This window comes from Oncorhynchus nerka, linkage group LG8, assembly GCF_034236695.1.
Source record: "Oncorhynchus nerka isolate Pitt River linkage group LG8, Oner_Uvic_2.0, whole genome shotgun sequence".
NCBI lineage: Eukaryota > Metazoa > Chordata > Actinopteri > Salmoniformes > Salmonidae > Oncorhynchus > Oncorhynchus nerka.
Window position 1 is genome coordinate 33615488 of NC_088403.1, and position 21618 is coordinate 33637105.

The 21618-nt window shown below is 43.6% G+C and overlaps 1 protein-coding gene across 1 annotated transcript; it reads right to left on the reverse strand.

Annotated features, from left to right (window-relative positions):
* Positions 1 to 2410: 2410 nt before the first annotated feature.
* On the reverse strand, positions 2411 to 20159 carry LOC115133159 (nicotinamide phosphoribosyltransferase). The gene is made up of 11 exons (XM_029666099.2): positions 20003 to 20159; positions 16504 to 16660; positions 14178 to 14281; positions 12921 to 13049; positions 10318 to 10476; positions 8596 to 8732; positions 7626 to 7851; positions 6675 to 6794; positions 6440 to 6580; positions 4316 to 4450; positions 2411 to 4140 (listed from the first exon to the last, which is right to left on the reverse strand). Exons 1-11 carry the CDS (start codon positions 20054 to 20056, stop codon positions 4027 to 4029), a joined length of 1476 nt encoding a protein of 491 aa, XP_029521959.1. The 5' UTR covers positions 20057 to 20159; the 3' UTR covers positions 2411 to 4026.
* Positions 20160 to 21618: the final 1459 nt, after the last annotated feature.

Sequence of the window (21618 nt, forward strand, 5' to 3'; positions counted from 1 at the left end):
TTGGGGTATCCATTCAGTCATCTTACTCACTGGAGCTTGTCCCCTGACAGTTCTCATTCACACTCTACTTCAGGGCTGCCCAACCCTCTTCCTGGAGATCTACTGTCCTGTAGGTTTTCAGTCCAACCCAAATCTGATTCTGCTAGTTAAGGTCTTGTTGAGCAGCTAATTAGTTGAATCAGGTTCGTTATATTAGGGTTTTACTGAAAACCCACAGGACGGTAGATGTCCAGGAAGAGGGTTGGGCAGCCCTGCTCTACTTAATAGCTAAAATTAGCTAAAATTGCGTATCAAATTTCAAATCAGCTTAATATCCAAATTTCTATATTTTATTATCCAAATTTCAATCAGCTTAATATGTCATATCTCACAATCACACAACTTTCACATCCACTTAGTACTAATCCCAAACACACTCAGTAATTTCCCTTATTACCCCATGTGCATCTTCAACGATTCTCCTGTAGTTACTTCCTATGCACCATATGTATCTTCATTATACATATAGAATAGCACCTTGTGCTATTATCAGTGGCTGCAGACCAGGTAGACACTTCTCTTATAAATGCCTACAGACAGCTGTCAGAGGGGCATGATACCGTTACTTGCCCTTGGTCTAGTCTTCTCTCTAAGACTAGCTCTAGCCTTCTTCTGTCATATGTATCACTGCAATGGTTCCTCTATAGTATCTATAGTCCCTGAGCATCCATAGTCCCTAGAGCATCCATAGTATCAATAGTTTATATAGTCAAATGCTATAGCCTCTATAGACTCCATAGTCTTGCCACATACAAATAGAATAGCATGCACTTTCACACATTCACTCAGTAACTCCACACTCACAACTTTCCCATCCACATCCACAACTCACATCGTGCTATTACTTGACTCAGGACTATCCTCCTCCATTTTTGTTTAGTTTAATTTGTTTTATTCTTTTAGATTTTTAAACAAATTCATTTAAAATTGACTGACTGTAATCAGTTGCCGTGTCCCTCGTTTGTTTGTGGGTGATGTGTCTCCTCCTGGGCAGCTCACAGTAAGGGTCTGGTCTGGGGGTCTCGTCCTCTTTTGGTCAGACTGGAATTTCCCTCACTCTTCATAAAATGTGCCACCGGTTTTCCTCGCAGACCCTGGAAAGCTCCGCAGGCAGAATCCATCATCCTTTTTGTGACACCAAATAGCTGTAGAAATTCTACACAGGGACACTCAAAGTCAATCATAAAGGAATCATTATTATCAGCGTGCTGGAGAAGTTCCAATCAACTCAATGCATCAAGTACACATGTCGATATATAGCACTCTTCTTTAGGGCAGTCCTGTTATCCCTGTTATACTAGATATAGACATGTTACATAGGCATAGGTCATAGGGTTGGTTCCGGCATGTCTGGTAGTCTCCTATCTTAACTTAAAAAACATATTCTAAGGAGGAGATTGTGTCATCCCCCTCATATCTTTACCAAGCACAGGCAGGAACCAAGGATTATTTATGACACTAAAACAAGATTAACATTTTCAAGGTTGTCTTTTCACAATATAAAAATGTCCATCACAGGAAGATGGAAGCTAGCTGTCCTCTGGCTACACCATGGTGCTACCCTACAGAGTGCTGTTGAGGCTACTATAGACCTTCTTTGCAAAATAGTGTTTTAATCAGTTATTTGGTGACATGATTATATTTTGTAGTTTATTCTAAAAAGGATCACTTTTTTAAATGTTTTACAATTAAAAACATTCTGAAATTCACGGAGGATGGTCCTCCCCTTACTCCGAGGAGCCTCCACTGAATTGTATAGTATGTACAGTACTACTCAAGAGGAAAATATTGGTGCAGATGACTGACTTTATCAATGACAAACATATATGTCGTCTATGGAACTCAATCATGAGGATCCCCGCCAATAAAAAGAGAACAGAACACAATAAATTTGTGTTTTATCCAAAGATTCACACAAAAGTTGTAATTATTTAATTCTCCAACATGTGATATCAATATTATTTAATTAAATGCTAGTGCATTGAGGAAACCATATTATACTGATTGGAAAGCAGCTAGGGGAGGGAATAGATTCCCTCGTATAACAAAATCTTAAATCAAGGGCCTCCCGAGTGGCACAGTGGTCTGTAGTGGTGTCACTGCAGACCCGGGTTCGATCCCAGGCTGTCACAAGCGGGAGTCCCACAGGAAGGCGCACAATGGGCCCAGGTTAGGGGAGGGCTTTACTTGGCCAATCGCGCTCTAGCGACTCCTTGTGACTTCGGTTGTCAGTTGAGCGGTGTTTCCCGAGCCGTTGGGGAGATGCAGCGATGAGACAAGATCGTAATTGGATATCACGAAGTTGGGGAGAAAAAGGGGGTAAACTACACAAAAAACAACAATTTAAATCATTAAATCAAAACATTTCAAATTGACAGGATGGTGTTTTTAATATGTAGACATTGCAACAGATGTTAGTTTAAAATATCAGATATGTTCAGTTTTGGGAAACAATTTGGGACAACCAACATATAACAAAACAAAAATAGAATTCACGAGTATTATTTTCTAAACAGCATTCATACAAGACTACACCAGGATTGTAAAATTCCGGTCATCGTGAAATCTTGGTTGGAGGATTCTGGATTCCGAGCGTATTCCTTCCTGATTCCCGGAATTTTTCAATCAGGGTTTCTGGGAAAGTTACCAGAATTTAACACTATTCTACACACAAACAAACATTTGCTAAAAGCTGACATAACACCGGTCATACAACAAACAAGCAGTGTGGAGTATTCTGTATTGGTAGAAAATGGGAATTAGACCAAAAAATGATAATTATATCCCTATTTCTCCCTACCCTGCCCTCTCGCAGTATAATGCAGTTGTTATATACACGTGAGAAGACAGTTTGGCCACATCCTTGTAAATATGCAAATCGCCTGGCAATATTTACCTTTGTCATAAAAAATAAATGATTTCTGGAGGTAAGAACCAACCACAATGGTATCAAAATCAAGCTCTACGGAAATGTTCCCCATAATTCAATATCAGCGACAAATTCCTTACTGTCCAAATCAAAAAAATATATATGTGTAACAAATACTTGCACTTTTACACAAACAAAAGGTGCCACAAATAGAGAGATTTGACTCTGTGGTTGGGTCAAAAATGACACCCTATTCAGTGCAATACTTTTTTACTGGTAAAGGGAATAGGGTGCCATTTCATACAGAGTGTGTCGTGCAGTTCTGTAGACAGTGTTTTAGCAACATGATTAGTTGGCTTCTATATGGCGACTTGCTCATGTGTGGGTAGTGTCTTCTAAAGACCCAAGGGGAAAACGTATTTAAAAAACAAAATAAAAAAAGGCCAACAACTTAAAAAGGTAGAGTATGTGTTCAGCAAATTCATTTGCATAAAGAAATACAACATTCCTTTAAAAAGGAAGAAACTGTCAGTACACACACACATACAAACATCCACTCAGGAACATTAAACATATACCTCTCAGTTCTAGAACCACACAAAGTTCGGGAACTTTCATGAACACAGTAGAAACAATACCTCTTTTCCTGTGATCAATGTATAGCGACACTTGGTCATATAAACACTGTAACGTAACCGCAGTTTAAATGACTTATATACCACGATAACCTTCCATCCATCACTAAAAGACAACGCTAACTAAGTAGATTATGAATGACTTTAAACAGCTCTGTACACACAACACAGGGTATAGTCAGTGTGAATGTGTTCCTTCTATCTCCATCTCTCTTTCGCTCTCATTTATCTCACTCAACTCCCTTAATCTTTATCACTTACTTGTTTCACTCACTCCACTTGCCCTCCCTCCCTCACTACTCTCTCTATCCCTTGGCCTTCACTCAGGTGTAGGTTTGGGCGTGTGTGTGTGTGTGTGTGTCTCCTCTCCAGTGGAGGACAGTGCTTCTGGGAGGGTGGGGTTTGAGGGAAGGGGGGCGTCATTAGCAGTGTGCCGCCTCCGGTGGGGTGATGGAGGTCAGGGATTCAGGGGTCAGTGGCCCCTCAGTGGAGGAGCTCCTTGAGGTCACTGTCCGTTATCTTGGCATTGTCTCTGACGTCATCGAACGTGTACGTCTTGACAATTTTCCCATTCTGAAACACTGTGTGTAACAGGTCCTGGAGGGAGACGAGAGGGAAAAGAACAAATGACCGTCAGTGAAGTGTCTAATTGACCAACCTCAACAACAAAAAAAGGTCACATTTGACAAACCCCAATAACTAAAACAACATGTATTTACAAAGGCTTTTGGAATGCATTGATGTGAGAGTATGACATGTGGACTCAACTCACCACGCCGTACTCCTCCAGGTCTCCCTTGCCCTCCTCCAGAGTGACAAAGTCCCCGCTCGCTGTCCGGTGCAGAGACAGACGACCTTTCTTTGACCTTTTGTTCGGGTCCGCCACCGGGTCCTTGAACACATTCACCTGACACCAAATATGAAAAGAGTTACACTTCTCCTTCCAGTGGAGGTAGGATGTGTGTCTGTGTTAAAGAGTCCTGCACGGGCCAGTTTGTTTTGGAGATGCACCCCGCCCTCGCCAGCCACGTCAATTCCGAGCCCCAACCGATATCCGTCATCAAGACAGATTTTCCTTGTTTCATTGTTTTTATGACTCCAGAGTAGTATAGGCCATTAGGCTATTCCCCGTTCCTGTACGAATTGATTTGTCTGCAAGTCTATTCCGCATTTGGATAAAAAAAAGGAAACTACGCAATGAATTAAGAACGATATCTCCTTATTTTCACAATGCGATGCGGCACATTGTCAACTGATATTGCTTAGGGGAAAAAAAGAAAAAAAAAAGTATTCTAATTAGCCTTCTTTACCCAATGAAAGCCTATAGCGGACATATATTCAATATTGTTTCGGTAATCAAATAGTTTAATTGAAACTTAAATAAACAACTCCCAGAATCGAATAGGCTGCAAAATTAGCATTCATTTATTTTGTAGGGTATACTCAAAATTTTTACCAGCCGCACAGGTTTAAATGTATATGACCTGCGTATGGTCTAAACTAACAAAAGCCTGAATTAAAACGGAACAATTAACTGATAATTAACCGAATTACAGTAAACAAATACCTGCTTGCACCTTTAGCAGGATGTGCATCCACCTGCCGGATTGTTTTCATCCAACAAATGTAAAACGCCTGAAGTTTGCTAAACTGCATTGCCACGTGGATTGTACCTGGTGCTTTGGTCAGATGACATGAAAATAGAGCTCTTTGGTCACGCACACCAGTGGTGGGTTTGGTGTTGAAATGAGAACGCATGAGCAGAAAATAAACCCCATTGTAAAATATGGTGGTGGATCTCTAATGTTACAGGGCTATATTGCTTCCACTGGTCCTGGGGCCCTTGTTAAAAGGTCAACGGCATCATGAACTACCAGGATATGTTTTGCCAAAAACCTGGTTGCCTCTGCCAGGTGGGTGAAACTTGGCAGCAAGTGGCTCTTCCAGCAAAACAATAACCCCAAGCGCCCACCAAAACCCTCAAAGGAATTGTTAATCAACATTTTGCAATGGCCATCTCAGTCTCAGGACCCATTGAAAACCTGTGGTTTGAATTGAAATGGGTCGTCCATAAGCGCAGACGAAGGATATCAAGGATCTGGAAGGATTTGGTATTTTATTAGGATCCTCATTAGCTGTTGCAAAAGCAGCAGCTACTCTTCCTGGGGTCCAACACAAAACATGAAACATAATACAGAACATCAATAGACAAGAACAGCTCAAGGACAGAACTACATACATTTTTAAAAAGTCACACGTAGCCTTACATATCAATACACACAAACTATCTAGGTCAAATAGGGGAGAGGCGTTGTGCCGCGAGGTGTTGCTTTATCTGTTTTTTGAAACCAGGTTTGCTGTTTATTTGAGCAATAAGAGATGGAAGGAAGTTCCATGCAATAAGGGCTCTATATAATACTGTACGTTTTCTTGAATTTGTTCTGGATTTGGGGACTGTGAAAAGACCCCTTGTGGCCTGTCTGGTGGGATAAGTGTGTGTGTCAGAGCTGTGTGTAAATTGACTACGCAAACAATTAGGGATTTTCAACACACTAATGTTCTGTATAGAGGAATGGTCTAAGATCCCTCCCCAATGTGTTCTCAGTGCCGCTATTCTCGCAAGGTGAGGTATTGAAAACAGGATGTCAATCATTTTGACCCCTACCTTTGAGAAAAAAACTATTACTAGTTAAACAAGATCTTTCTCTGAGCAATTGTATTAGCATAAAATAATTTCCCTATTTTTCTAGCATTCAATTTAGCTCAGTATTTGAATTATTGATTTTACAGTCATTTCTGGTAATCTTTATCAGAAGTGTCAATAATTTAAGTGTATCCATGTGTGTGTGTGTGTGTGTGTGATGGTGTGTGTGCATGCGTGTAATGCTCTGCTCACCCCCAGGCCGTTGGTGACCACGTAGCTGCATTTAAAGGAGCAGTTGAGCAGATCCCTGGTCAGTTTCTGCAGCAGAGCCCCTCCAGAGCCAAAGGCAATGTTCTCAATGCTCCACCGATGCTGCTTCATCCCCTCCACGATCTACACACACAGACACATGCACTGTTAATACTGACTGTGTGTGTGTGTGTGTCCGTGTGTGTGTGTGTGTGTGTGTGTGTGTGTGTGTGTGTACCTCTTGCAGGGTGTTGATGTCCACTCCGTCCCCCTGTATAACTCTGATATAGGGCGGCAGAACTTTGTAGCCTTTGGAGTTCTCCGTAGGGATAAACTTCTTCCCCAGGATCTCCAGCACCTGAGTGGAGGAAGCACGGGTTTCTTTTTTTTTTAAACAAAAATGCGCCACATACAGCGTCGACTGAGAGGGCTTCCATACGGATCAATCTCAACTACAGAAGCCCGGTCATAACTCAAAATATCACCCAAATCATGTAGCTCAGTTGGTAGCGCATGGACGTCGCAACGCTAGGATAGTGGGTTCGATTCCTGGGAACGCCTGTACATAAAACGTAGGCGTGCATGACTATAAAGGTGTCTGCTAAACGGCACATGCGATTATTATTTTAGTTTTATCAAATGGCAGATTACCATGGACGTTGAATTCGTGTGCATCTTTCTCAATTCAGTATTGCGCTAGTACTTTCTCAGAGGACCTGATTGGGACCTACCTTCAGTACGTTACCCACAGGCCTCCCCGAGTCGGGCGGACGACGAGGGGCTTAAGGGGGTTGACTTAGGGTTGAGCTAGGCATAGTGTTACCTTCAGCACGGTATCCAGGGGGTTCCCTGAGTCGGCTGGACGACGAGGGGCTTAAGGGGGTTGACTTAGGGTCGAGCTAGGCATAGTGTTACCTTCAGCACGGTATCCAGGGGGTTCCCTGAGTCGGCTGGACGACGAGGGCTTAAGGGGTTGACTTAGGGTCGAGCTAGGCATAGTGTTACCTTCAGCACGGTATCCAGGGGGTTCCCTGAGTCGGCTGGACGACGAGGGGGTTAAGGGGGTTGACTTAGGGTCGAGCTAGGCATAGTGTTACCTTCAGCACGGTATCCAGGGGGTTCCCTGAGTCGGGCGGACGACGAGGGGCTTAAGGGGGTTGACTTAGGGTCGAGCTAGGCATAGTGTTACCTTCAGCACGGTATCCAGGGGGTTCCCTGAGTCGGGACGGACCACCAGTGGGGCGTCAGCGCTGCGCGACTCAATGAGGCTCCTCAGGTCTTCTCCCCAGATCTTCTCACAGGCGTTGTAGATGTCATAGCTGTCACTGACGATAGACACGGGCACGTTGGGGAACTGCCTCACGATGTGCTCAAAGGCATCTCGCTCGTGGTCCTTCCCCCACGCCGTGATGGTGCTGGAGAGAAAGAGGGAGAATACAAAAGTTATCCGATTCACTGAAGACAACTAAACGTATCCCTCTCCCTATGAACTCTTCCACATGGAGCTGCAGTACCACCACTAGAGGGCATCCTTATCAACACTTTGCAGAAACTGGACTTCCAGGAGCTCATGTCAACAACAGTGAACTGTAGCTAGCTAGCTATGTCCTTTTAGTTTCTTTCTGAATCGATCTGTGCATTACGCTTGCCTCACTTACAATTGGATCTTTATTTAATGCTATCAAATCTATTAGCAAAGAAATGAGGGGCGTATCTCTAAATGCATTGCTATCTACCACCTTGGAGAACCCAGAGAGCGAGGGGGATGGTAGAGTACTGTGTGTATCATATGGAGAGGAATGTGACTGTGTCTCTGGAAGATGAAACTAAAACGGACCGTCGTGATTCCGTAACCACAGTGACCAGGCCAGGGCCTCTGGAACCGAACTCCCAGAAACCAACGGGGCAAATGAATGGTGCAGTGGAGAAGTGGTACAGCCAACTCAGCTAGAGATGTACTGTACATCTCCTGTGTGTGTGTACTGTTATCAATGGCCTATACAAGCATAGCAATTGATATTTGGATATCAAAGCCATCCCCTCCTGCTTGCTACCTGGGACTAAGAATGCCAATACAAGTGTAATTTGATTGATTCGGGACCAAGAAAGAGATGTTAGTGTGTTAACTGTGAAGCCACTGTGTGTCCTGACGTTTTTACCTGTGCTCCGCGGCGGGCACAGAGAAGCCAGGCACGGGGTCTTTGGTGCCGTAGTACTTCTTAATCACGCCGATGCCAGCCACCGTGTCTGTGCCCTTAAAGTTCACCAGGTGGGCAGAGGCTCCGATACCTGCCGTCTGAAATGGCGAAGAGAGATGGTCAAATGTCACACACACACATACGGTGCATTCAGAAAGTATTCAGACCCCTTGGCTTTTCCCACTTTACAGCCTTATCAATAAATAATATATATATAATTTTAAACTCAATCTACACACAATAACCCATAATGACAAAGCAAAAACAGGTTTAAAAAAACAGAAATATCACATTTACATAATTATTCAGACCATTTACTCAGTACTTTATTGAAGCACCTTTGGCAGAGATTACAGCCTTGAGTCTTCTTGGGTATGACGCTACAAGCTTGGCACACCTGGATTTGGGGAGTTTCTACCATTCTTCTCTGCAGATCCTCTCAAGCTCTGTCAGGTTGGATGGGGAGCATCGCTGCACAGCTATTTTCAGGTCTCTCCAAAGATGTTTGATCGGGTTCAAGTCTGGGCTCTGGCTGGGTCACTGAAGGACATTCAGAGACTTGTCCCGAAGCCTCTCCTGCATTGTCTTGGCTGTGTGCTTAGGGTCGTCGTCCTGTTGAAAGGTAAACCTTAGCCCAAGTCTGAGGTCCTGAGTGCTCTGGAGCAAGTTTTCATCAAGGATCTCGCTGTACTTTGCTGCGTTCATCTTTCCCTCGATCCTGACTAGACTCCCTGCCACTGAAAAAAATCCCGACATGCTTTACCAGGTTTCCTCCAGACGGGATTCTTGGCATTCAGGCCAAATCGTTCAATCTTGGTTTCATCAGACCAGTGAATCTTGTTTCTCATGGTCTGAGAGTCCTTTAGGAGCCCTTTGGCAAACTCCAAGCGGGCGGTCATGCGCCTTTTACTGAGGAGTGGCTACCGTCTGGCCACGCTACCATAAAGGCCTGATTGGTGGAGTGCTGCAGAGATGGTTGTCCTTCTGGAAGGTTCTCCCATTTCCCCAGACGAACTCTGGAGCTCTGTCAGAATGACCATCGAGTTCTTGGTCAACTCCCTGAGCAAGGCCCTTCTCCCCCGATAACTCAGTTTGGCCAGGCGGCCAGCTCTAGGAAGAGTCTTGGCGGTTCCAAATGTATTCCATTTAAGAATGATGGAGGCCACTGTGTTCTTGGGGACTTTCAATGCTGCAGAAATGTTTTGGTATCCTTCCCCAGATCTGTGCCTCGACATAATCCTGTCTCGGAGTACTACGGACAATTCTTTCGACCTCATGGCTTGGTTTTTGCTCTGACATGCACTGTCAACTGTGGGGCCTTATATAGACAGGTGTGTGCCTTTCAAAATCATGTCCAATCAATTGAATTTACCACAGTTGGACTCCAATCAAGTTGTAGAAACATCTCATGGATGATCAATGGAAACAGGATGCACCTGAGCTCAATTGAGAGTCTCATAGCAAAGGGTCTGAATACTAATGTAAATAAGGTATCTGTTTTTTGTAAACATTTCTGAAAACCTGTTTTCGCTTTGTCGTTATGGGGTATTGTGTGTAGATTTTAGAACAAGTCTGTAACGTAACAGAATGTGGAAAAAGTCAAGGGGTCTGAATACTTCACGAATGCACTGGATATAACCCTCCCTCCCTCCACCCACACACACACACACACACTTCCTCTACCTCTTGTGAGGAAACTCCCCTGTAGCCGAAGTCGTGCAGCTTGTACTCCAGCTTGTCCAGGTTGCCAGAGGTCTCCAGCAGGTACTTGGCCAGAATCTTCTTCTGCTCCCTGGAGTTGGTCGCCACGGTGATAGGGTACCAGACCTGGACAAGGATGGTCTGGAGGGGAGGAGGAAGAGGGGAGGGAGTTAGTAGATTGCCATGCTAGAATGGACCCAAGTCTGGAACTTTCTGTGCTTTCGAGGCATCTCTCTCCATCAATCTTACCTCCCTCTCTGATCCCTCCATCCATCTCTCTCCCTCCCTCTCATTCATTCATTTCTGATCCCGCTCCCTCTCTCCTCAATCTTTCTTGAACTGTAGTGTGCCTGTCCATGAACCCAAAATATCCCTCTGATCCCACCACAGCCCCATCCACACCCTCCAGTCACCCCATCACAGTGTAGTGAGCTGGAACATGATCCCAAAACCAACCCTCTTGACAGACCCTTTATACTGCTATGTGGAAGGGGAAGTGGGCTGTTTGGGAGGCTCAGGGGCTAGATCCACATTCCCTGGCAAAGGGGCAGGGAGAGGTCATGTCAACACAGGGTTCGATGGGAGGATTCCTCACATGGCAAGCCCAGGACAGAGTTACTTAGCCATGGCCCGCTGGCAGCTAGAGATGCCTGGGTCTTTGTCTCAGTCCAGTCATCGTTGAACGGGCGAGTCAATATTATCACGCCATGTCCGAGTGTGAGTTTAGTCATATTTCTCCCTCTAAGAGCTGTGTAGTGTGCATGTACGTGAGAGTGTGTGTGCAGGGTCATGTGTGCGGTCCACATGGTCAGAAACACCTTGCAGAGTTACCGGAGCGCTCACACGCTACCACAAAATGTTGCCAGCCACAGCTCCAACAACTTCAACTCAATATGTGAAAATGATCATAATAATCTAGAAACAAATGAATTATCTTTAAGGAACTGAAGCCATACAGGCCTACTATATGACTGGTTGTATGCAGTGACGCTGACGCTGTGGTGAGCTACAGCAGTAATGCCAGGTGGAGACTGAGGAGGGCGCCATTGAGCACCGTAGTGTGGACGGGGATAACAGAGCCACACACTTCCAGAGCCAAACCATAATATACTGTTTAATAGAGCAGTCACCAACCTTTGAGTCAAAAAGCCGAGATCTACCGCTCAGAAAAACAACAAAAACATGACTTTAAAAAAAACATACATCTGTGCACAATTAACTTACGAGGCACAGCTGAGCATAAATTGAAATAATTTGCTTTTTTATTTTACTGGACTGATGGCACCTGCATCAGATGGTCAGTTTCAGTGGCAGGAGGAAGCAGCAGAGGTTCCACCTCTCGCGGTCTCTACTCCCTCCCTCCGGTGAGACTGACCAGTGAAAGGGGACACCGTCTTCCACCTGGTGGCGAAACTCTAGTCGCACCGCATTATTCATGCACAAACCCAATGTTGTTCTTATGACCAGAGTTAGTGAAATAGCGTTCCATGATATTAAAATAGACATGATGAGCTGCCAATAATAAAAACAGGCCTATCGATATACTTGGCTACTCATTCATTGCAGCTGCATTGCTGGTTGTAGCGTGTGTGGGAAGCAAGGAGAAGAGCGTCATATGTTTTGTAAAATTGTTGAATAAAAACTTAAACATGAACTTCCTCATAAAAACAGCATCTCTTTGCTGTATTCTTTGAGAGTCGCTCTCTGGACATGGTTTTAAAGTGTATGAAATGCGCAGTAGGTGCACTTGATTTAGCTCTCTCTTCAGACAAATTAAATAGTTCAAAATGGGAACACTTTACTTGCCCTTCTGAATCAAGTGCACCCACCACCAACAGTGCAAGACAAAACATTTTTTGTATTTTTTAAAGGAGTGCAAGGCTTTATCGTTGGCTTTTCTACAGAAATGTTTGACGATCGACCGGTTGGTGACCAGTGTTAATATGCTCACGTGATGACGGTGTCAGACCAGCGAGTCTACGGTCTGCTCTTCAGTGGAACTACTCTGCACGTTCACGGAGATCGGTCTGAGAAAGACACCGCACAGATTCACTGATCTTGATCGCAAAATGAGTAGTCATCCGGGAGGCAAGATGATTTGTAGATCAGTGATTCTGCATAGAGTGGCTACTGAGAGGTGGAGACGGGACTTAGCTGACCTAGCTCAAACGGCACCCTATTCTCAGGGTTCTGGTCAAAGAAGTGCTCTATATAGGGAATAGGGTGCCATTTGTGATGCAGAACCCATAGAAACCATCCTAGTCAGAGAAGCTAAATAGTAACACTCGAGGCTAGACAGACAGAGGCAGGATACGTGAGGAAGAGGTTTACAGATAGAGACTGATGGCTCTCATCATGTGAATTTTAAAAAGTGCAGAGTCACTGTGGCAATGTTGTGTGGCGCGCTCTATAGGGGCAGGGCCTTGGTCAGTGAGGAGTGAAGTTAAATAAACATTACAATTTATTTTTAGATCTCAGACAGCCACACTGACTCTAAGGATTCATTTGGAACAGACAGGAAGGCCCCAATCCAGTCACATTGATGGAGAGACCTAACCTACCTGCTGCCCCCCACTGACACTCACCTCCACCCAGTTGGTGAGCCAGTAGCATTCTGGGTCGGTGCTCTCCACGGTGAAGAGGACGTTACCCCGTGGGATCACACTTCCCTCCGGCACCGCCTTGATCTCTATGGGTAGGTGGCCGTCATACTTCTGCAATACACACACACACACACACACACACACACACACACACACACACACACACACACACACACACACACACACACACACACACACACACACACACACCAGCCATTGCAGTTAACATACAACATTCACCCTAAAGCCCACGGTCTGATCCATTTTCTTTATCATATTAGTAAAATAAAAATATGGTTCAAGTATCTTAAAATTCTATATGGGAAAAAAAAAATTGTGATAGGACACTAATCAAATGAAAGTGACCCTGATTAGCACTAGTAACCCAGTGAGCAAAATTGATTGAAAGATGTATTTTCCACCAAAAATACATAAGGGTTAGGGATGAGCTCCAAAAGTATTGGGAGAGTGACACATTTTTGTTGCTTTGGCACTTTGGATTTGATACAATGAAATCACATCCCTTTTTGTACATAGTCCCCCTAAACAATTGTATTAAAGTAGTCAAAATGTTGTATTTGATCCCATATTTCTAGCATGCAATGACTACATCACGCTTGTGACTCACGGGGTATCATATGTTTCTAAACACTTCTACATTAATGTGGATGCTACCATGATTACAGATCGTCCTGATTGAATCGTGAATCATGATGAGGTTACTGACGGGTTACTTATCCGTAATCATGGTAACATCCACATTAATGTAGAAGTGTTTAGAAACACATTCTATTCTTATTTACAATGAAAGTGGCTCCAAAATGACACAATACATTATTTACCATTCATTTCTAATGAGCACAAAAAAAAAACATCAGAAACACAACCAAAACAAACAGCAAATGCATCCGACAAGGTTGTAGAGTCACAAGCTTGATGTCATCATTGCGTGCTAGGAATATGGGATCAAATACTAAACTTTTGACTACTTTAATACACAAGGGAATTTGTCCCAATACTTTTTGTCCCCTAAAATAGGGGGACTATGAACAAAAAGTGATGCAATTTCTAAACGGTCCACCCGATATGACTGAACATAGCCTCAAATTAAAGCTGACAGACGGCACTTTAATCTCAGAGTCATTGTATAATTTAAAATCCAAAGTGCTGGAGTAGAGATGCGAACCTGTCCCAATTCTTGTGGAGCTCACTGTAGTAAAAACAAACGTGAATGTGTACCTCCAGTATGTAGTTCCAGCCCTTCTCGTTGAAGACGTCATCCTGGAAGTGTTCCCTGTACACCTCCTTCGCTTCCTGGATCTTCTCTGGAGTCACCACTTTCCCTGGAGGGAGGGAGGGAGGGAGGGAAAGAGGTTCAAATGGTTGAAGCATCAGTGAACAAGTGGTGTATAGGATAAAGAGAGAGATATGACAGTTTGTGAGAGCAAAAGAGTGAGAGAAGGGGGGGGGGGGGTGACAAAGAAGCATTGGAATCCCAAACTCTAGTCCATCCATGTGCTATTAAATTAGGAGCTTCTCTCTCCCTCTTACAGAGCGGCTTTGTCCTGCTGCAGGACATGCTACAGGCTATGGACACACACACAATGTATACAGCTACACTCACGCAAAAACACATACCTCACAGCCCACACACCTTGTCACACACACACACACACACACACACACACACGATATGACCTCTTGCAATAAAGTAATAAGGCTGGTATTTTCAAAAGGTTATTTGAATACAAATAAAAACTTAAAAGTTACGAAAATGTTATTCCAGGGTTACTTCTTGCGAGTAGAACTCTGTATTATTGTAGTGAATCAATGCTAGTAGCCCCAAGTTGCAGCTGCCCTTTGTGTTGCTGGGGCTCAAAGAGCAGATGTTCCTTTGTCTCCAGTCCACGCTAGTCCTGAAGCTCTCTACAGCACCTCTCCCTGCCTCGCCGTGAAATCACTTTGAGCTCCATTCTCTAATGCTGTGCGGAAGAACAAAACAACAGATCTAGGATCAGCTTAACCTTGTACAAAACTTTAACCTTAGGGCAGGCACCATTAGGGTATGGAGTGCCCAAGGTACAACATCTAGCTAAACCTCTCAGCTCCCTTTACAATAACTGATGGCCAGAGGAGGAGCTGTAGTCTAGGCCCTGTTCAAATACAGTGCAAATAAAAGGCGTCCTCTTTCCCTACTTCCTACCGTGGGGTAATCCCTGAGCGGACATTACTGGATAGTGAAATCCTAACCACTGACGTTCGATCAATCAAAAAGGAAGGATTCCTTTTAACCGTATTGGAACGTGATCCTGGGGAGAATCTCAATTGCATTTCCTTGATTCCTTGCATCCTCTCTCCACGAATCCTTCTCAAATTCCATCGTATATAAAAGTAATCAAAAGATGAGTATTTGGTCCCATATCCCTAGCACACAATGAAGACATCAAGCTTGCGACTCTACAACCTTGGATCCATTTGCTGTTTGTTTTGGTTTGAGTTTCAGATTTTGTGCCCAATAGAAATTAACGGTAAATAATGTAGTGTCATTTTGGAGCCACATTTATTGTAAATGACACAATACAGTATATACACCATTCATTTCTAATGGCCACAACATTATCTGAAACGCAACCAAAACAAACAGCCTCTTCATCCAACAAGGTTGTAGAGTCACAAGCATGATGTAATCATTGCGTGCTAGGAATATGGGACCAAATACTCAACTTTTGACTACTTTCATACACACAAGTGAATTTGTCCCAATAGCTTTGGTCCCCTAAAATGGGAGGACTGTGTACAAACAGTGCTGTAATTTCATTGTATCATTTCAAATCCAAAGTACTGGGAGTACAGAGCCAACACAACAACAAATGCGTCACTATCCCAATACTTTTAGAGCTCATTGAATCCTTGTAGGGACCAAACAATTGATTCCCATTCAAAATCCTATTTTCCCTAACCCTTATCCGAAACTTAACTTCAAACCTAACCTTAATTGTAACCGTAACCTAGCCAAAAATAGCATTTTTTTCTTGTCTGTGTGTTTGGTTTTACTATCCTTGTGAGGACCAGAAGTTTCCAGAAGGAGAATACAGGAACATTCAGACAAACACACACACTTCAGGTCAGATCTTGAAAGCGAGAGGACTGATCTATCATAAGTGAGGCAGAAAAGAAGGATTGCTTTTCAAAGTATTGGAAGGTGATCCTGGGGAGGGACCTCTGAACTTCTCATTCAATGGGTTTTGAGGAGGCGTGGAGAGAGGACGCGAGGAATCAAGGAAATGCAACTGAGATTCTCCCCTGCTCAGTCTAGATGCTACAGATCCTCAGATGCTGCCAGTCAATGCTGTAGAATTCATCTGAGCACCTATTCAATTATATGCTAGCCTTGATCACATGACAGTGATTCTCCTGCTGGCAGAGACAGGAAGGATCACTCAATTCACTCCAACTCTGCAGACTAGTAGCAAGGCCTGGTAGAGAATGTTAACTCATAGAGGAGCTATGTACATAGGCTTGGATGTCATATTTGGCATTATGAGGACATCAATACAATCCTTACCTTTTAAGTATTTGTTGGTGATGTACTGCAGGCCGTAGAAGACCGTCGTCTCATACTTGACTTTTCTGTTCTTGGTCGGGTCAGCTCTCTTCTCGCGGCACTCGAAGTAGGAGTACACTTTACTGGTGTTGGGAGGGTACTGCTTGTAGTGTGTCACCTGGATCCAAGACGGAAGAGACAACATGGATAAAATACATCACAACTTCAGGCTATAAAATGACAGTTAAAGAGATTGAAAGGTACTTTGGTGACTAGTACCTTTTTAAACCTCCCGCTTTGGGCTGGATGTGCCAATGTGTGACATCCCCCCCCCCCCACGTGCGCCAGCCTAGTAATTCCAGTTCTAGCCAATGAACTTCTGCTAAGAAAAGGCCTGCCCAGCGTTGCCTCAGCGAGGTTGCAGGGCGGGCCCAACGGCTCAGCGGACACAGCAGAGATAGAGAGCGAGTGCAACGACGTGGCGCACATGCAGTATCTGCAACATCTGTGACGTGGTACGCATTTTCCGGGGACCACTTACGGCTTTGTGAGCGAGCACTACTTTCAAAATGACTGGCTGAAATGATACAACGGTTCGACCGTGCATCTTTAATAACAGTTTAAATAGCCTAACTACAGGATAAAATGTCACAGCTTCCGATTGTATAGCTAGTTGCCCTCAGGTATCCTTCCTAGAAGTGATATAGATATGACATTCTCTTGGCAGTGTTTTACTATAATTTTCACAACCAGATGTTGCTGGTCGCAGCGTCACAGGCTTTTCCTATGCAGCAACAGGAAGTTGTGGTGGCACAGGTTCGCACAGAGAAAGCAATTGGCTGTTTTTTTTCTCCCTCATACCTCGAACACCACTGAGACATAAGAAAGGTTATGCTGCCATTTGTTCCCACATAAACCCTCCAAAATGTGTCTCTTTACTGAGTGGAAGTTCTCGCACTCCACTCAAAAGGTGCTAGATATCAGCCTGCTGGACCATGACAAGACTGAGTGACCAGGCCTGGTCCCTCTGTCTGTCCGCCTGTACCACACAGGACAGATGGACCCTGGACAGATACAGGGATGATTGCTCCCATCCGCTATCCAATTACAGGAACACCTCCTCCCAAAACCCTCAAAGTGTTGTCATCTGACAATTTACTAACGTGATCTTCATTAGTCATTTCGAATGCAATCCGCTGCCTGTTTCTGTTACACACCCACACAGAGGTGTCTAGGGCTCGAAGCCTACTGAGCCGACTAGATATCACTGAAGTGATGGACTGATATGATGTATTCATGATCAAGTCAACTCCTCACAGAGTTAGGCTAGAGGAAGTACTAACAAAAATCTGTATCTCAAATTATCCACTATTGGTCACAGGTTGGCTCTGGTGAAATGTAGTGCATTCGTGTCATTTGGAGGGTATACCAAGTGCTTTCTGCTACGTCATCTCCCCCCCAGCTCACTCTCTCTAGGTGCACCTGGGACACCCAGGTATGTGTAGAGAAGTGGAACAGAAAGAGAGGATGGGCACATTGGGGGCAGTTTTTTTTATTTTTAAAGTGAGGGACAGAGACAGGCTGTGGAGCAGATGGAACAGTAAATAACGCAAACAGAGTAATGAGCAAATCTGCCGCCGATGCTTTTATTGATTAGCCACGACCACTATGTACATATAATTACATTGGCCTCTCTACAGCGGCAATATCTGTCTGGCACAGTCCCGTGTCCTTGCCTCTGGGCACTCACACATACATCCATCTCTCTCTCACTTTCCGGGAATTCAGTCAACTGTAAAACTGTGTTACTTCTGACCCTCGCCCCGTCCTTCCTCTGGGCTGCACTGGTCTGGGAATCAGTCCACTATGACCTCCGCTCTGACAGATGGATGGATGGAGCCAACCAGATCAGTCTAAATGCACACACACGACAACAATAAATCAACAGGATATGTTATTCTAAATTCTGAATTTAGGGCCACAAACAGCAGAGAGAAAGACTAAATAAAATATTTCCGTGAAGCACAATTGACCAAGATTTAAAGCTAATGTTCAGAGCTGTTTGACTCCATTCTGTTCACAAATCTAAAAAAAAAAATGGGTGGGGGGGTATTTTACCAGACCGGGGGTTGTGAAACAACAGTTTGCATAAGCTTTGCATGGCAAAGACAGAACATTCTGATGATCCAATATTCCTCCATGGTTTTAGGACAGCAGTTAGGGACTTTAGGGCCTAATTTATTACCCCTTTATTAGCCTCCATCATGTTACGGTGTATAAGTCACAGTAGCCAGCGCCTTGCCTTTAGTTTCCCACCCGCTCTCTCTATATCCTAACAGGCCCTATAGTTTCAAATGCCTACCAGTCACTGTATAGCATTGAGCCCAAAAGGACTGACGTGTTTAATGCCCCCGACACACACCAGTCCAGAAAACAGAATCATCACAGCACTGACCAGGAGGGAGAATGATTGACAGTTGACACTGGCTCATCAAAAATAATAGGATTAATGTGCTTTGTGCAGCCTTCATTTTTGTCCCTCTGGTAAAGAGGAAACATAGCAGTTCCACTATGTTTATATAATAGTGTGGTGCCACAATTGTATAAAATAAGACTAGCAATATTGTGTTGCGACCTGTGAGTGAGAGATTCAGCTGATATGACAGTTTGGAGGACAGGCCACGGGGCCACAAAGAAATGAATACATTTCTCGTAGTATTGTTATTGACAAAAGCAGTCAGTCATATCTATATAATTTTGCTTGCAGGGTATATAAGTGTACCTATACCTACCTACCTAGCAGACAGCTGATTTTTTTCATTCAAATAAAATAACATGTAAAACCCAGTCAAAAACAGACCGAATCGTACAGCATGCATCTCTCATTTGATTGGACTGAATGCACTCATCCCACCTCCGTCTTTGACAACATCGACCGTCAAAAAAGGATTGCACTAAGACCTGGAGCGTATCCAAAGGCTTACCAAAGTTTCGATTTTGTTTCAGGATCTGCCATTGCTTTTTTATAAAGTGAGGAAATGGATAGTAGCACAATAGACCCTGGCCTGTTAGCTACGTCTCTTGCAAAAGCTAGCCTTCCCACGTTTTGGTAGAAAAATCACCCGCTCCATTCAATACTTGCCTGCGCTAGCTACCGCCTTTTCAATTAGCTGCTATAGCGTTCCCATTCACAACACATATTTAGCCAATATATCCTCTGCTCATTCATTAGCTGCCTGCCTTGCAAGCGCAGCTAGCTGCGCAAAGGTGAGCATCTTCGTAGATTCGCTGTTGGCAATTCCGTCATTTATCCAGGATGAAAATAGGCTAAATTTGGTACTACCTTTTCTACCTGCCCCTCTCTCCTCCCCATTTGGCCTAACTATCTGACACAGACAGCCACCAAGGCACGCGTGATGGCCTTGGAGGATGCAACCACCTTGGCTGGTAGAATTACACGCACACTGAACCTACGACTACGCAGACAAATCGCACTAACATACCGGTGTCGCCCACTCACCTTATAAGAATCCGTAGCTAACAATATGTTGAAATGAGGGTCTCTGTGCTCCATCTTCCCCTTGGTTTCAGTCAGTCGCGGGTGTCAGTATTATTACTCCGTGCCGGGGACTCAACCTAGCTCTGTCGCTGGGGAAGAGACCGTAAAGAGACGGAGGGGCGGGCATAACGCGGGCGGTTGGGAGGCGGGCCTCGCGTCACACAAGCGCGGACGATGACGTAGTGTAGGGGGGGCAAGGCCACAAAGCAGATTTATGGTTTGCCAAAATTCAGTGGTGAAAAAAAGTACGCACAAGTCATACTTGAGTGAAAGTAAAGATACCTTAACAGAAAGTTACTCAAGTAAAAGTGAAAGTCAACCAGTAAAATACTAATTGAGTAAAAGTCTAAAAGTATTTGGTTTTAAATATATTTAAGTATCAAAAGTAAAAGTACACATCATTTTAAATTCCTTATATTAGGCAAAGCAGAGGCACCATTTTTTTGTTTTTAAAATGTACGGATTGCCAGCGCACACATTATTTACAAAATATGAATTTGTGTTTAGTGAGTCCGTCAGTACAGCGGCAGTAGGGATGACCAAGTGTTCTCTTGATAAGTGCGTAAATTTAACTATTTTCCTGTCCTGCTAAGCATTCAAAATGTAACGAGTACTTTCTGTTGTCAGGGAAAATGAATGGAATAAAAAGTACAATATTATCTTTAGGAATGTAGTGAAGTAAGAGTACAAGTAAAAGTTGTCAAAAATATAAATAATAAAGTAAAGTACAGATACCCCAAAAAACTACTTAAGTAGTACTTTAAAGTACTTTACACCAATGCCCAAATTCTTAATCGTAAGGACTGATCTAGGATCAGCGGCCTATAGCAACCCTTGAACTGCAATATCTTGAGCGAAAATGATTGGAATTAGCAAATATGTAACTGATTTTTTTTTTTTTTTTGCAGAATGCAGATACCATGGCAATTAAGGTGTAAATGACTGCATATACAAATGTATAGATACAAATGTGAGACCGCTGAAAAATTAATTATTTGTGAAATACATTTTTTCTCAGGAGCCACCATTATTGTTGTAACATCTCTGAAATCAGAGACGGAACAGGAAGCGAGACATCGCACTATTTTTTACATTCTATGCATCCCACTCCTTAATTTGTTTCTGTTTCAATAGAAGTCTATGGGCCTGTTCGAAATTGTATCCGTCTTTGCTGGAATCATTAAAACGTTGGTGAAATGATAACCACCATAACCAGAAGAGAGCGCTATTATTTAACAAACCCAAACCTCACTGACAGCAGTTGTAACCAATGACGTATATAAACCCTGGATTGATTTGGCCATGTTTTGTATTGGCGACTATAAGGCTTTGAAACCACCGGTCGGCCAAAGTAGGCCCAGTCCTCCATAAGAATGAATGGAATTCTACATTGTTTCAATTAACATTTTCAAGGACAAAACTGCATGCATTTAAGTATTTGTGTTGTTGTAATGGGGACAGTAACATTAGTAATCTCATAAAAATTATACTTCAGGGAAAATGTTTTTATATACACTATATACAGTATATACAAAAGATGTGGACACCCCCTCAAATGACTGGATTAGGCTATTTCA